Source organism: Chenopodium quinoa, unplaced genomic scaffold, assembly GCF_001683475.1.
Source record: "Chenopodium quinoa cultivar QQ74 unplaced genomic scaffold, ASM168347v1, whole genome shotgun sequence".
Classification (NCBI taxonomy): domain Eukaryota; kingdom Viridiplantae; phylum Streptophyta; class Magnoliopsida; order Caryophyllales; family Amaranthaceae; genus Chenopodium; species Chenopodium quinoa.
The window spans coordinates 5,568,482-5,584,644 of record NW_018742484.1 but is presented as its reverse complement, the minus strand read 5'-3'; the positions used below and the strand labels follow the sequence as shown (position 1 = coordinate 5,584,644).

Here is a 16,163-nt window from a genome sequence, read left to right as displayed (position 1 = left end):
GATATGTTTTATTTATACTATTTCATAATATTTTAAAAAGTGTTTTTAAAAAACGGAATGTTAGTGAATTGATGTGCTCGTGAACAAATTCAGTCAAAGCTCGTTCATTCATTAATAAATCTCAAACAAAAAATTCATGCTTTAGTTGTTCATTAAACGAGTCTAGCTTGAACAACTTAGTACTCAACTCATTTAGGCTTGTAAACAACTTGTCCATGTTCATTTATATGCTCGTTCATGTTTTATTAGTCGTTTAAATTCAATTATATCTTAATACCATAAAAAGGTAACCATAAATTTTTAGAATTATTTTTTTAATGGTACAGAGTAGCTTGTAAATTGACAAATCTGTTTAAATTCAATTTTATTTGCTCGTCTATTAATGCTCGTTTATATTATTATTGTAGCTCAGTTCAAGTTTGGGCTTGAATTAAATGAGCTAAGCTCAAACATCAAAAAAACTAAAATGATCCAAGGTCGACAAGCAAAAATGAAGCTTGGTTAGCTCAATTCGCGCTCAAGCTCAAGCTTTATGAAGCCTAGCTCAAACAGGCTTAATACTAGGCTTGTTGACATCCATTAAAATGAAATAAGAGAACTTAACCATGATTTTCTCATGACATTAAAGGAGCTAACTTTTAGGGGGCGTTTGGTTCGCGCAGGGGAATCGGAATGGAATGAATCCAGGGAATGCAGGAGAAAGGAATGGGTTGACCCTGATTTAGCCTGGTTGTTTGGTTGCATCCAGGAAACGGAATGAACTGTTCATTGATTCCCTTTGTGACTGTTTGGTTCAAGCCAGGGAATGAAATTGTCATTTTTTAAATTCCTGTATTATATGATAAACCTGTGAAATCATGAATTAATACTTGAAGACCTTGTTATGAAAAAAGTTAAGCAAAAAAAACTATAAAGACATTATAAAAAAAAACTATAAATAACATTTTTCATGCTCCATTGATTACAAATCCAAATTATCACCTCATGGTGAAAATAATACCAAAGTACTTGTTCATAGATAAAAGTTCATACCAAAAGTATTCTAATAATATTGACATTCAACCAAAGTCTTTGCCAATAATCCTTCCTAATACAAAACCATACATAAAACCATAACATAAAATTTATTTAGGCACTACCATCACCGCTTCCTCCAAGAAGACTCTTAACATAAGCACCTTTCAAAGCATCCGGACACTTTGAAAATATCATGAGCTTGTTAGGTTGTGCGGTTAGAATGTTAGCCACTTCAAAAACTTGGGTAGGAGTGACACCTTCAAGATTAAAAGAGAGTAGTTCCTCTAGCACTTGTTCACTCTTTTCAACTAATTTTTGCTCTCTTTCATCCGCACGTTGTTCACGATCATCAGTGCGTGCCATCACAGTAGCCATAGTGGAAAGATGAACATTCATGTCTTTCATAAATGCTTGTAAGCTAGCGAGCTCATTAGAACTTCCGGCACCACCACTTCCTCTCTTACTTTTTTTTGTAGTGTTTTCAGTCTTGATCTTTTTATAAGGAGGAGAGGTAACAGTTTGAGTGACATTACCACTACCTAGAACATCCTCATCATCACTTGAATCAAGTGTAACTTGTGGAGGGGCAACTTTTTCCAAGTTGTTGACTGCATCAGCAAAACCTTCAGCTGGTTTTCCAGTAGCATAGTCCTTGCCATAAATTTTCTCGAGTTCATGAAAGTGGGGGAAAGAAATTCCATACAAATTTTTGCAATTAGGATGACTCTGGAAGACATAAAAATGCTCATCAACAACATCAAATACACAACATACAGTCATATCAAATGCAACAACCATATATTTCTAAATGTTGGTTCAATTTGACTAGGCATATTTTCCAATGAACAATTATAATCTCATAGCAATCAACCAATGTAATCAACAATCCATGAATTTCAACAAAAAAAAAAAAAAAAAACAGATTACTCACTATAAAAGGACCTTAAAAGGGGGTGTACCTTGCAAAACTCGTCATAAACAGCCCGGTCCACAGAAACCATTTATTTTTCATCATCCCAAACGAATCCACTTGTATTTAACATTTGAGAAATAGCCCTAAACTTGGCTCCAAGTGTCTTAATCCGAGAGTCAATGTGTGGTGTAGCCTTTAAACCACAACCAGGAAGAGCCTTACCTATGACCTCCTCCAAGCGAACCATATAGCCGCTTCGGAATCCATTTTCACACCTCCAGTGAGGATCTACAGCTAGCTCTGACAATGCTTCCACAAGGACTTCATCTTCTTGAGCGGTCCAAAATCGTTTGTTTCTCCCCCTTCCACCTCCACTTGCACTACTTTCTTCCATAATACTATAACATTTGAACCATATTAACATGACATATACATAAGAATATACATAAGAGGATTGCATATATATAAGAATAAAATTAACCAAAAAAATTGTTCAATTTAAGTAAAAAAGGAAATTAATATAAGTCCAATACAACATCCATGACTTAATGTAAACAGAAAAACGTACAAGATCGAAATTGAAAAAAGCATTCTAGTCTGAAGTTCAAATATAACAATAAAAAAGTTTGGTCATGTAAAAAATAAAATCACGAACTAAGTCTGCGGTTTCTAGCCCTCCACTCATTAAACATATTTTGGGCCATTGTATTTCGAAAATTAGTCCATGGATCGGTTACAGCAATGGAAGTTATGTAATCCACATCATCTTCATCACTAGCATCACCATCATCATCATCACTATCACTTTCCTCATACAAGTCATCATCATCAAATTCTGCAAGCATGTATCTTTTTACCAAGTTATGTAATAAGGCACAAGCAAGCACAATTCGACCATGTGTTTTTAAACTAAACCAAGAAGGACTTCTAAGAATTCCCCATCTTCCCTTGAGTAACCCAAAGCATCTCTCAATCACATTTCTAGCTTTCGCATGCCTTAAGTTGAAATATTCTTCAGCGTTTTGAGGTTGTCGGGGGCCATTATTCCATTCTTTAAGATGATAAAGATGCCCTCTATATGGTGCAAGGAATCCCTCTCTATTAGTATATCCTCCATCACATAGATAATAACAACCTTGACAAATTCAAAAAAAAAACAAAATTACTCTCTTACTAAGTTAATCTCAAATAAAGTCTACTATGTCAATCGTATTACCTTTAGGAACTTTCAACCCATTAGGCCTAGAAATAGCATCTCGAAGAATCCGACAATCATGTGCCGATCCCTCCCAACCGGGTAAGACATATGTAAATTCCATCTCAGGTGAGCATACTCCTAGAACATTCATAGCAATGGTGCCTTTTCTAGTGCGATATTTGGGTCGATCATCACAAGGAACATTAACTAGAATCATTGTACCATCAAGGGCACCTAAACAATTCTACAAAAAAAAAACAATATTACTCTCATTTATGTATACTAGTCTCTCTCTTTATTTATCTCAAATTAAAGTGTTGGTTTTGTTAATTTACCTTGAAATATTTCCACCTTTCATCGTCACAATCCTCTCGTATTGGAGTTGGTTTCTTAAGAAGAACAACATGTAACTTTAAGATTGCTAACAAACAAGCATGAAATTGTCTACTAATAGTTTCACCACTTCTATAAAAGTGAGCACCCATCATTCTATTTTTCTTATGGTGAGCTAATGTGTATAAGAAACCCGCAACCATCTCTTCCAAACATGTGTTTTTAGTTTCATTTAATCCGCCAATATCTCTAACCATTTCTAAAAGTACACCAAACGTGAATCGATTTATACGAAGATAGTTCCTACACAAAGTGTCACTTTCTCTAATCATTCTATTCAAATTGTGCAATCTCATCTTTCTTCTAGTTTTTTTATCTAGCTTTAGAGAATGAGAATTGTATATAGTTTTTCTCATTGTGTACCATATCAAATGTAGCAACACAACACAATTAATCATAGTAATTATGAAACGAATAAAGTCCCAATTTCTCTTCCTTTTCAAAGAAGTACCAATTCGAGCCATTTTCTGTAGAAAAGAAAATCAACAACACTATATCATTGACAAGTTTCAACCTAAACCAATATATACATGTATATACATATGAAATCAATATTGTACAACACATACTACAATACATCTCAACAATTCAAGAAACACTGCCTTCTTTCATACTTCATACTTGTCTACTACTTGTCTACTATACAAAATATAAACTCAGGCAGTTTGGATAACAAGTAAGAGAAAGACATGGCAACACCTTTGTTTGGATAACAACTAATTGGAAGGAAAGGGAGGGAAAAGCAAGAACTTGTTGCATTTACAGAATGAATACAATTATACAAGCCTTTTACACAACACAACACTACCATTAATAGTCAAGTATTGAAAATTTACCTTGAAAAAATGAATGCCAAGCACAAGCATATCTTACTACAAACATAATAATGCCCATAAAAGTGAAACAAATAGACAATGTTACAAGCATAATTCAAACTCAGATATAGCTACTCAAAATAGAGATGACAAAATTAGCAAAAACCTTTCTACATAAGCATCTTTCCAGAGGAAACCATAATTTTAAATTTGAAAGGGCACATTATCTCCAAAAAGTAAACATGATGGACCAACAGAGGAGGAAGAACCGGGCTTCACAGTCGTGGTTAAGAGTTTTCAACTATAGCTAGTTGGACACTATAATTTGAAGACCACACATCATATCACAGTACAGCAAACAGCATAAAAGCTACAGGGGAAAGGCTAAATGCTACATGATGCCTATAAAATTATCTATCTACTACCAAAAAATTGGATACGATCGTATGAAAATATTTGATTTAGTTAATAAAAATCAAAATTAAATTAATGATGTCACTAACATTGCTCTGGAGTCCAGAGTAAAATCATAAAAAACTCGTAAGTTGTAACACTTACAGAAATACTAGAATACTTCCCACTCAAATTTCCATAGGGAACCAATTTATTGATCCTACTTCGGCTACATGTTCTTCCCCATAATTGGTTAATATATAAGAGTGTATCATAATGTAATTGCAGACTAGAAATAAGATGCCAACATTATGCTTTCATTATTGAAAACGAAATTCTCCACCCATGACCCATTTTTAGCAAGTATCAGAAGTTGCTACAAGTAGCAGAACATAGACAAACAGTTCAAGTAAAATTATCTGAAGTAGATAACATCTCAACACAATTTTAGCAAAAGTATCAGAAGTTGTTTACAAGTAACAGAGCATAGATTAGGGTATTATAATGAAATTTAAAATCAATCTAAAGATCAAATCTACCTTGAACAAACACGAAAATAGCGAATTCTGAAGTTAGGGTTTACCTTGAACAAGCTGACGGTGGTCGCTGACGGTGGTGGTCGCTGACGGTGGTCGCTGACGGTAGTTGCTGACGGTGGTGGTCGCTGACGGTGGTCGCTGACGGTAGTCGCTGACGGTGGTGGTCGCTGACGGTGCTCGCCGAGGGTAAAGAAGAGGGGTGCTCAGAGAGAGGAGATGAAGAAGTGGGTAAAGAAGAGGGGTGCTCAGAGAGAGGAGATGAAGAAGTGGGTAAAGAAGAGGGGAATGGGAATGCAAAAGTCAGGGGGGGGGGTAGGGAATGAGATTAGAGGGATTTTAGGTAAAGTGAAAAATAAAAAAGGGTAAAGGGAATGATTGAAATGGAAAAACAAACGACAAGAAACGGAATCATTCCCATTCCGTTTCCTGAAACCCCCAAACCAAACGCCCCCTTATAGTATTAACAAGTAACTGAGCAAATACTATAAGCATTCACTTACCTTAATTAAATTCATATTAAAATACATAATTTAACTTTTATATACCTTCAAATTTTTTAAAAAATTACTTCAAATATCAAATAATTACTTATCAGGTGGTGGTGTCAATTTTTCATTATCAGACAAAAAATAACAACTTAACAACACAAGAGATGGTTACTAGTTTGTTATCTATCTATATATCTATCTATATACTGTATTAAAGCAAAACTTTTTAACCCTTCAAAATCATGTCTTATCCCTCCAAAATGCTTCTAATTTTTTATTTTTTTGTAATTTTTTTTTGAAAATTATCTTACAATAAATAACATACTACTTTTTGTACTCCCAGAAATATGCAACTACTTTTCTTAATCTACACAATTTTACAATTAATTAATCTATACAAAAAAAAAACGAAATTAAATCACTAAACAACTACTGAGTTTGTAAAAAAAAAAAATGCAAATCTTGATTCCCAATTAATCCAAACAAAAATCTATATTAGTGTTGGGTTTTACGGTGTGCGAAAATCGCGCGGGTCCAAAACCTGCCTTAGGACCACATGCACAAATTAAAGCGACTAAACAAAAACATGCATATAATTAATAAAACAATAAACATAAAATATATATATATATATATAGAGAGAGAGACGAGGGAAAAGACGTTCATACCCTTGAAGTGTGTTTTCCACCTAGCACGAACACGAACCCACGAACGGAGCTAGGAGCCTCAAATACGACTCCTCCAACGAGATCCACCCACGTGCCCGAAAACTTGGTCAGTATTATCGACTAGGATAATACCAACACTACGAACAAGAGGATATCTTTATAAGGTTTTCTCAATGGAGATGCCTTTTATAGAGTTCAACTCTTGCAAATAATTCCCAAGGCATACTTGGATATATATATATAGGAGAAACATCTCCTTCCCTTTGATATTCTATCAATGTAGGACTTTGCAAAGTTGAGAAAATAATAATGCAATTAATTTAATTCTAAAATAAATTAAAAGCAAGGAACAGATAACCAAACAACGAGTGGCAAGCACATGTAGGGGTTAGGTGAGGACCCAGGTATTATCTTCCCACCAATCACAGCAAGGCATGACCGGTTAAGGTCTTGGGCAACAAGGTAAGACCGGTCAAGGCCTTGTGCCTTTGGCTGGGCCGGCTAGCACGCACGCCAGGCACATCGCACGCTTGCTGGGCTGCTTGTGCGATGCTGGCAGCCTTGCCGCAAGCCCGGCCAGCAGTGCTGGACCCTAGCTGGGCGCACAGCATGTTAGCGTTGGCTGGGCGCCTAGCACGCTAGCAATGCTAGCAAGTGCTAGCGTCCAGCCGGCCTAGTGCTGCGATAGCACGCCCAGCCCCGCATGCCCGACCAGCACCATGCTAGGGGTAGGGGCTTGGGCTACGGTTTGGCCTTGCCCCCACTAGCGTGGTACGACAAGGCCTCGTGTTAGGCTTGCAAGCCTAACACGTCGTGTCGTTTGATTATTTTCCCGTCTCGTCAATTCCTAGAACCGTCTCGATGTCGACGCTCAGTTTTGACGCTCTAAGATCCGAATTTGACGCCGGAGTACGAATCCTCTTGTTTGACGTATTAAAGCCTTCGGCTTAATTCGTTGCCTTAGTTCGATTTCACGCTTGGGTGTGACCCGTTGGGTTCAGTCAAAGGTAAGCTGTGAGATTAATCTCACTGATCGAAGATGGCCTCTGGCCGAATTTCCGATCACTTGACTTCACTGAATAATTAACTTCATAATTAGTTCTGAACCTTGTATCGGAATAATACATTTGTTCGAAGGACAACATTCCTTTCAATCTCCCACTTTTCCTTCCGGACAAGTATGCAGTATGTGTATTGCCCTTTCCTATGTCGCTTAACGCCTCTTCATGAACTATAAGGTAAGATTTATCGTCATCCTTATTACGTCCAGAAGTGTTCCTCGAAATTCCGAGTTCGACTGTCAAGTACAGATGATTTCTAAAATCCATCTGAGCACGACCATGCATTTTCACAGTCTCGCTCTTCGAGAGGCCTTATAAACAACAAAGACATATTTCTTATTGTTAATAGGAGGACATTCCCAATCTTGTATTGTCAAGCTTCATTCACTTACTAAGAGACCTAGCTACCCGAGTGTCGCCTTTATAATCCCCTTTTACAACAGACGTTTGACAACATCAAAACAAACTAGTACTCAAACAAGTGAACTTACAATACTCATGGTTGAGGAAAAGGTACTGAAAACCATAATGAGATCAATACTTATGACAATTCAAAAATCTCTTAAAGTATTCTCATAGGTCAATCTAGTATGGTCCTAAATCAATACCTGTGTAAATGATTTATGACGTTCATGTCCTTGTAGGACAAGAAATGATCATGTAAATCATATTATATTAGCTTCCATGCATCAAGAACTCATCCTCTTTACTTAACAAAGTATTTTGGACGTTCTTGATCATAATCTAACTATCCAGTATTTAGATTTAAGTCAACTGGTACTTTATACTTGTCATGCTCTAAGCATGCAAGTCATGTAACGATTCCATATCGTAGCATTCATGATGGATCTTAATTGCAGACGTATTCCCAATTTGATCCCACTCATGTAATTTTTAGCTCATCCAGATTTACTGAGTCTTGCTAAACTGTTTGCTATATGATACGGTTGAAAGTCTATACTAGATTCTTTCTTGTTTGACTTAGTATTTGCCTAGCTTATACTTAGTTCAAAAAATTACTTAGTCTTATTCATATGGGTTGAAAGTCTTTTCAAGTCCTTCGTGTTTAACACGGTAAATTCCCTTACACGTTCAAACATTTCATTAGGTCTATCCAATAGATCTTAATTCCCACTATGTACTAAGTATCGTCTTAGCTTGGTCCATTATTGAAAAATACTTTCAAATCTAAACATTTATCATTTGATAGTCATTTTAAAATAGAGTTTGTAAATTTCTTATCGGAACTTACAAAATTGACTCTTGCTCCCACTAAACTTCTTATTTAAAAGAATTTCTATGTATCTCAAAACGCCAAACCTTTTATTAACTTTAATTTATGAGAAAAACACATTCCAATTCCTACATGCAATGCTTTCCTCAATCCACCAATGGATTTCTTGAGCTTGCTTTCAAATCTAGCATTATTTAGATTTACAAAACCCTTTAGACTATATCCATAGTCTCTTCCAAAATTCCATTTTAGGAAGGCGGTTTTGATATCTATTTTGCCACATTTCACATGCGCAATTTTTGCTAGAATAATCACGAAAAGACTTAAACATTCCGATTAGTGAATAGATTTTATTAAAATCAACGCCGTGAATTTAATTGTAACATTTTCAAACAATCTAGCTATGTATGCATATACATTTCCATATTTGTTAGTTTTCTCCTTGAAAACTTATTTACGATTGATGGGTCTTTACCCTTCATGCAAAATAATCAAGTTTCAAACATGATTTTTCAAACATGGAGTCTATTTCGGATTTTATGGCCTCTAACCATTTTGGAATTTGGATTTGTCATAGCTATCTTACAAGATACTATTCCCTTACTATCCAATAGTAAATAGTATGCTTGTAAGTCTTAGGTTCATTTCTAACTTAATAGAAACTTTAAAGGATTCAATCCAAGCCTTTTGGTGAATTGTATTCCTATACGGGGTAATTGGATCAAACACTGAGTTTCAAGGCGCTTCTAAGACCCTTTGATTATTTTGATCTTACTCCAACACTTGTAAAGTTTTGTGAGTAATGAATTCTCTTTAAGGCAAAAGTCCTTTGAGTATTCTCGATCAATCATTCTCATGAAGCCCTTCTAAAGTCTACCGAGATTCTTAGTTCTAGTTTGTTGCTCGTCTGATGGTCATCGAGTTCATTTTCCTCTCACTTATCGTTTTAGAAATGTGTTACTTTCCAGAAAGACACCACTTAGAGAAACAAGTGCTATGTTCTCAATTTGGTAGTGGAAGTAATGCTCCATGTCTTACTTGAATACTTACAAAGAGACATGTATATTGTCTTTGGGTAAAAGTACGTTTGTGAAACAAATAGTTAGCTCCCACTTGAGCTACCTTAGCCCTTATTGAGCCACTTAGCTCCCACTGAGCCAATGAGCTCCCACTGAGGCTAAAATACCTAGACATATACTTGTAAAGACGTTAGAAACTATTTCTATCCATAACTGAATATGGTGTCTTTTCTGAGCTTTGACAATTTTGTTGAGGGTAACATTAGTCATTAGTGCATATCGTTAAGAACGTTATAGGAAGGGATGTGATTCATCATCGTTCGAGTTATTTCCAAATGGCTTCGAGGTCTCCGTTAAGACATATTATATTCTTTGTGGAGCTGATTATGAAATTCCAATTTCATAACCTTGAGATGATCACTCTTGGATCAAGCAAACATCACTCGATCTAATCTAGACGTTTTGATATCTTGCTAAGTCGATTCTATGCTTCACTGATCTTTTGAGCTACTCAAGATCTAGTTTGTTCCACATTTGATGAATGTAGACATATTCATTCAAATTCTTGTGAAAACATTAAGGTAATGGAATCATCTTTAGCTTTTGGACTCAATTGTCTATACCAAGCATAATAACTCCTTTCTTTGTCGGTTTCATCAAGAAAGACTTCCTTGCTTTAGAACGATTCCGAATTGATCAACTTTCAAGAGTTTATCTGATAGAGCCTTCAGTGTGTTCTTATTGATGTGACATTGTTAAAGATAGTCGGAACACAAATCGTGTTCATGATTTGAACCTTGTGAGTTTATGTTAGGAAAATGTTTGTTTAAAATCAAGTATTCTTGACTCATGATTTAAACAACCATGCCATTCAAATAAAACCAACAACTATTGTTCTTTTACTTTAAATGTGAGTCTTTCCGTGTGTAAACAAAATGTTTGCTAATTATGGAACATAATAACCATATTTGTTCCAGCCTTAACTTTAAAAGGTCTTTAAACAAAGTAGATGACCTTACAGCTCATGTAGCACCACTTGCTTCATTTCAAGCTCGTAAGTCAAAAACTTAGCTTAACTTCAATGATTTTGAGGTTACTTCAGAAGTGGAACACTCAAGCAGTATCTAATACTTGTAAAGATAATTTTCTAAGTTAACTATGATAACATGAACTCTTAGGTAGAACTGGAATCTTGAATTCCTTTTCTTTGTTCCTTGTCTCCTATATTTCTTATCATACATCATCTCATAACTTTAATAACTTATTCTTTAAGTGTTTTGACTTTTATACTCTGTTAGGCATAATTAAGCATCTAATGCGCCGTAAAAAAAAATTCTTTTAGTTCGTACTTGAATTACTACATTAATGAGTCCTACTCATTAGTGTATAAGGCGAAAGATATGTTGGTTGTCAATTATTGACAAATTAAGTTTTTCAACTCAATACTTCATGTTTATCAAAACTACCTAGTATTTTGAATACATGATGTGCAACCGTCCTTTCGAACTTAGCCATAAAAGTCATTTATGAGAAGTTGTATTTTAGAAATGCCTTTTCCTTTCTTTGAGAACCATTCTCAAAAGATTTCCTTTACCAATCGTTAGAAACATTATAATTCGATTTAGAATTCTACAAATATATGTGCAAAGTATAAACATTCATCAAGATAACATATATAATAGCTTTGAAATACATGCAGACTAGCAATTTCAATCAACTTATTAACGTTTATTCACACATTCATAAGTTTGTCCCATTTTGGCGAGAATAAAGCGATTCCAAGATCCCAAAAATCAATAAGTGATTAAGCATGCTTTGCTTGTCTTAACACTTATCGTTTGAAGGTAAGCAATCCAGGCCAATTGCTAATAGTTCCAAACTGCTCTTGGTTGATAAGTCGTCGCATCTAATTCCTTCTTGACGCTTATCCCGTTTGCCACAACATCTAAGGACTCCTTACTGATATTGTTGAGCATAACCAAAGCTGACGTGTATATGATGCCTTGCTTTGGCAAACCCATCAACATACCTTACGTCCCTAAGAAAGTGATGATGCCTTGCTTTGGCATAGCCCATCACCTACTTTCGAAGTTTTAGTAAGTGTCATTTTGGAATGAAAAATTTAACTCAATTTTCTTTGCGACTTAGGGTTTCTATGTTGGTTTGATTTAAGTGAGCTTAACTAATCATTCAACATAAGAAACCTAACAAATGCATCTAAATATCAAGATATATAAGCAATATATAAAGGATATGTATAAATGCATAGTCAACTAGCATGACCCCTTAAAATCTTGAAGCATCCAATCTTCAATCTTCAAAGTCATCTTGGCACCTTAAGGCTCCATTTTCAAAGAAATGTCGTCTTTCTTGACTTCACCATCAAGCATGCAAGAAATAGATACTAGGAGTAATCTAAATTATCTAAGTACAAAATACGTAACGGCACGCAGTCCGTATTTAGATTTACAAAAATACGCAATGGAACGCAATCCGTATTTACTATCCTAGTCGGGCCATACTAGTCACTTTTGTAAAAACCTGCATAAGAACATTTATAATATTCCATTCACCCATTCACTTCTAAAGTGAATAGCCCATGTATAAACACCTACTTTTGGCCTCCCGTCTTAACGGGAAGTGCGATGATGTTACAAAAACTCGTTCTTTTTGCTAGATCAAAGTTGAAGTGTTTATGGACTTCAAAATGCATTATGAAGTTATTTGGAACCCGTATTTGAGACCAAATTATCTTAGAGCCTATTTCGATTACTAATTAGGCCTAAAACGTGTTCATACATCTTTATTCTTGATTTAATAACGGACCTAAATGCGTCAAATGCAGTGATTGGATCAAATGGAGCTTACGTTGTTGAAAACCGAGCCAATCAGAACAACTAAAAACCTAATACCTGTTCATGGCCTATACAAATGGATATACCTTTCAAATAGCTTTCCAACGGTATATTATAAGCCCAATTTCGAGTTAAAACGAAAAAGTTATCATCAAAATACTAAACCGGGCCCTAAAATTGACACCCTTTCACTCGAGCGGCCATATATTTTGATCCACAATGGATTTTAACCTAATTCTAATGGCATTGGAAAGTAGAAATTAAGAGATTTCCAATGATATCTTATTTTTCTTAATCCAACTTTGTAACCAAAAGTTATGGAAGTTTTAAAAACGCGTTTTCGTATAAGACAAACCGCACCGCTCGCAACTTCCAAAGTTGCGCGCGGCTAGCGTGCGCTAGTCCCAGAGTTGCGCTCGGCACTCCAACATGACTTTGAGAGTTGTGCGCGCCTCCTGACGCCACAGCTCTACAACCCTAAACCTAGATTCCTACACCTATAAATAGGGTCTTCGTTAGCCCTAATTACGACAGAAAAATCAAAATAAAACCCTAGAGTTCTAGAAACCCTAATCTCTCAAGTTCTCTATTACTATCATACTACTTTTCCCCTCTCTTCCCACTCTTCAACCCCAATCCATTCCATTGAAGTCCTTGGAGGTATGAAGAAGGAGGGAAGTGCATAAACGCCTAAAACGGAGATCTAGCAAAAAAGGAGAATAATTAGTTTCCTGAGCACTTAGTTAAATCACTTTTCCTTTCTTGTTTAAATAACTTAAATCAATTACTTAGTGTTGTTTGATCACTATAAACGGTTCACTAATTAATTAATTTCACATAGTATCTTGCGTTAATTAAAGACTAGAATTGAATAATTAAATTGTTGTTTTATCACCTAAGTCAAGGCGAATATTGTTTATTTTTAGTTCCTTTCACGAATTTAATAAAAAAGAATAACGACATTCGTTGCGATGTAGACTTTTTGTGATTAATGCTTGTAAATAAAATCAATTAACTTAGTTTTTAGGAATTGCGTTGCATATATTATTTGGTAATGAAATTGTGAAAAAAGGAAGAGCTATTAGAGGTCGCACTAGGGCTAGGATTGCGATTCTCAAAGAGAACGTTTTACTAGTACCCTCACTCCCGAACCCATTTCTGGTTTGGTAGACCAATTTGGGCATGGGTAAACTTATGATTCATGCTAATTATCCCTTGAACACTACTTGGGAGAAAGGTATGAACGAGGTTTATGAGTTTTCCTAAAACTCATTGGCGACTCTCTATTGGTTTCTTATAAAAAAAACGTAATGATAGAATCAATTCTAATTCAAGGTCCCCCAAACAGCCAGGAATTCAAATCCTAACATACCCTAAAAAGTGTAAATCTCCTAGGCTTTTAAGGGGCCATGGGCATAGAGGAAGCGGGATCCCCAACGACGGGTTACCCTCCTCACACCATGCAATTTAACAAACAATACGAGCAATAATACATAACTTGTATCAAACAAGCGCGCACTAGTTACTAACTTAGGTCGTTAATCCGATTAACATACCTAATTAAAACTAGTCAAGTGTTTATCCAATTATGTGAACTAACGCAATTAATAAGCATAATTAAAGCTTAAAATGCTCAAAATCGATTAATGAAGCTCCCACTAAAATCCACATCTATCTAACCTAATTAAAGTAATTCAATTAAATTTAATTAAGTAAATCGAGTCATTTTGTAAAAAATATGCAAGTACGCGAAAAGCCGAGGCCTAGCCTCATTTTAAACAAAACCGCAAAATCGCGAAACTGAGCCAAGCACCTAGCTCCCAAGCCATTAGTTCTTAATAATACTTGATTGAAATACATTGTATTGTATTTGATATTTACAATTTATATTTTATTCATATTATCTATACTAGGATTTGTTTCCCACACATTGTTTAAGTGTTTTCTTTAATGAAACCACTGTAATCCTAACAATCTAAAGAGGTTTATTTAGAATTGAAATCAAGTATGTCTAGTGTGAAGGAATTAACTACGAACTTTGTCAAACTTAAAAAGTTTGATGGTGTTGAATTTCAAAGGTGGAAGAAGAAAATGTATTTTCTTATTACATCTTTGAATGTTGCATATGTTATAGTACTCCAAGGCCGGGTGAACATGAGAATGAAACCTTGGAGAACGCTCGGGAAAGATCGAAGTGGGACAACGATGATTTCATATGTCGTGGTCACATTTTGAATGGGATGGAGGATGACTTATTTGATGTCTACCAAAATGTTGAGTCGGCTAAGGAGCTTTGGGAGTCCTTAGAGAGCAAGTACATGGCAGAAGACGCTTCAAGTAAGAAATTTTTAGTTAGCAATTATAATAACTTTAAATTTGTTGATGGTCGGTCCATAATGGACCAATTTCATGAATTGCAACGTATCTATGGTAGCTTGGAACAACATGGAATAGCCATGAATGAGTTGTTTGTTGTTTCTAGTATTATAGACAAGTTACCTCCCTAGTTGGAAGAATGTTAAACATGATTTGAAACATAAGAAGGAGGACATGACATTGTCTGGTTTGGCTACCCATCTTCAAATTGAAGAAGGGATTCGTGCCATGGAAGGTGCAAAGGATGGAAATCCTAGCACATCTACCGTTAACATGGTAGATGAAGGAAGAGCTAGTGCGTCTACTAGTGGAAAGAGAAAGAATGATAATTCTTTCAAGAATAAGTCCAAAAAGAAAATGACAAGTAACAAGTTTACTTGTTGGGAATGCGGTAAAGTTGGTCACTGCAAGAAGGACTGTTTTTCTTTTAAGAAAAGAATGGAGAAAGCCAAGGAGGGTCGTGCTACCGAAAGCAAGGACCCACCCACCAAAGGTAATCCATTTCATGAGGTTGAATTTAATTCCGGTTTGGACTTAAATGCAACGGATCCTAACATTTTTATGGTGAAGGATGATATTTCATGGTGGATTGATTTGGGGGCTTCAAGGCACGTGTGCAAGGGTAAACATTGGTTCAAAACCTTTCAAAAGGTTGTTGATGGAGAAGACCTCTTCATGGGGAACAACTCTACCATCAAGGTTCTTGGAAGAGGACAAGTTGAGCTTGTGTTTAGTTCGGGGACTGCAATTATTCTTAAGAATGTTTTGTATGCTCCAGATATTAGTAGGAATCTTGTATTCGGGCCTACCCTGAATAGTCTTGGCTATAAACTTGTATTTGAAACTAATAGATGCACTATTACTAGGGGTGTAACATTTATAGGTCATTGTTATTTGGATAATGGTTTGTTTAAACTGTCATTGAAAGAGAGTGGTGTATTGGATAATTTATGTTTGAATGTTGATGTCAATGATAATCATGTTGATTTGAATATGTTTGACTTATGGCATTCTAGGTTAGGACATGTGAATTATAATAAAATGCTTTTCATGTCAAAACAAGAATTAATACCTTTTGTGATATTTCTCCTAATAAATTTTCTACTTGTATGTTGAACAAGATCACTAGAACTCCTTTTAAGAGAGTTGAGAGAAGTTCTAATATTTTAGAATTGATCCATAGTGACTTGTGTG

The 16,163-nt window shown here is 35.5% G+C and overlaps 2 protein-coding genes across 2 annotated transcripts; both read right to left on the bottom strand.

The window, feature by feature from the left end:
- Positions 1-1,038: 1,038 nt before the first annotated feature.
- On the bottom strand, positions 1,039-3,508 carry LOC110719530. Its single transcript, XM_021898482.1, has 2 exons — positions 3,464-3,508; positions 1,039-3,362 (listed from the first exon to the last, which is right to left on the bottom strand). Exon 2 carries the CDS (start codon positions 1,813-1,815, stop codon positions 1,129-1,131), a length of 687 nt encoding a protein of 228 aa, XP_021754174.1. The 5' UTR covers positions 1,816-3,362; positions 3,464-3,508; the 3' UTR covers positions 1,039-1,128.
- LOC110719202 lies at positions 2,019-3,718 on the bottom strand. Its single transcript, XM_021898103.1, has 4 exons — positions 3,464-3,718; positions 3,147-3,372; positions 2,582-3,065; positions 2,019-2,328 (listed from the first exon to the last, which is right to left on the bottom strand). Exons 1-4 carry the CDS (start codon positions 3,716-3,718, stop codon positions 2,019-2,021), a joined length of 1,275 nt encoding a protein of 424 aa, XP_021753795.1.
- Positions 3,719-16,163: the final 12,445 nt, after the last annotated feature.

What these genes read in the sequence shown, in the direction of transcription:
- LOC110719530 (XM_021898482.1), bottom strand. Translation starts at nt 1,815, where the DNA reads ATGGTTGTTGCATTTGATATGACTGTATGTTGTGTATTTGATGTTGTT.
- LOC110719202 (XM_021898103.1), bottom strand. Translation starts at nt 3,718, where the DNA reads ATGGTTAGAGATATTGGCGGATTAAATGAAACTAAAAACACATGTTTG. An exon ending in AAAGGTGGAAATATTTCAAG is followed by an intron (nt 3,373 to 3,463) that starts GTAAATTAACAA and finishes TTTTTTTTGTAG; the next exon opens with AATTGTTTAGGTGCCCTTGA. An exon ending in TGGGTTGAAAGTTCCTAAAG is followed by an intron (nt 3,066 to 3,146) that starts GTAATACGATTG and finishes GAATTTGTCAAG; the next exon opens with GTTGTTATTATCTATGTGAT.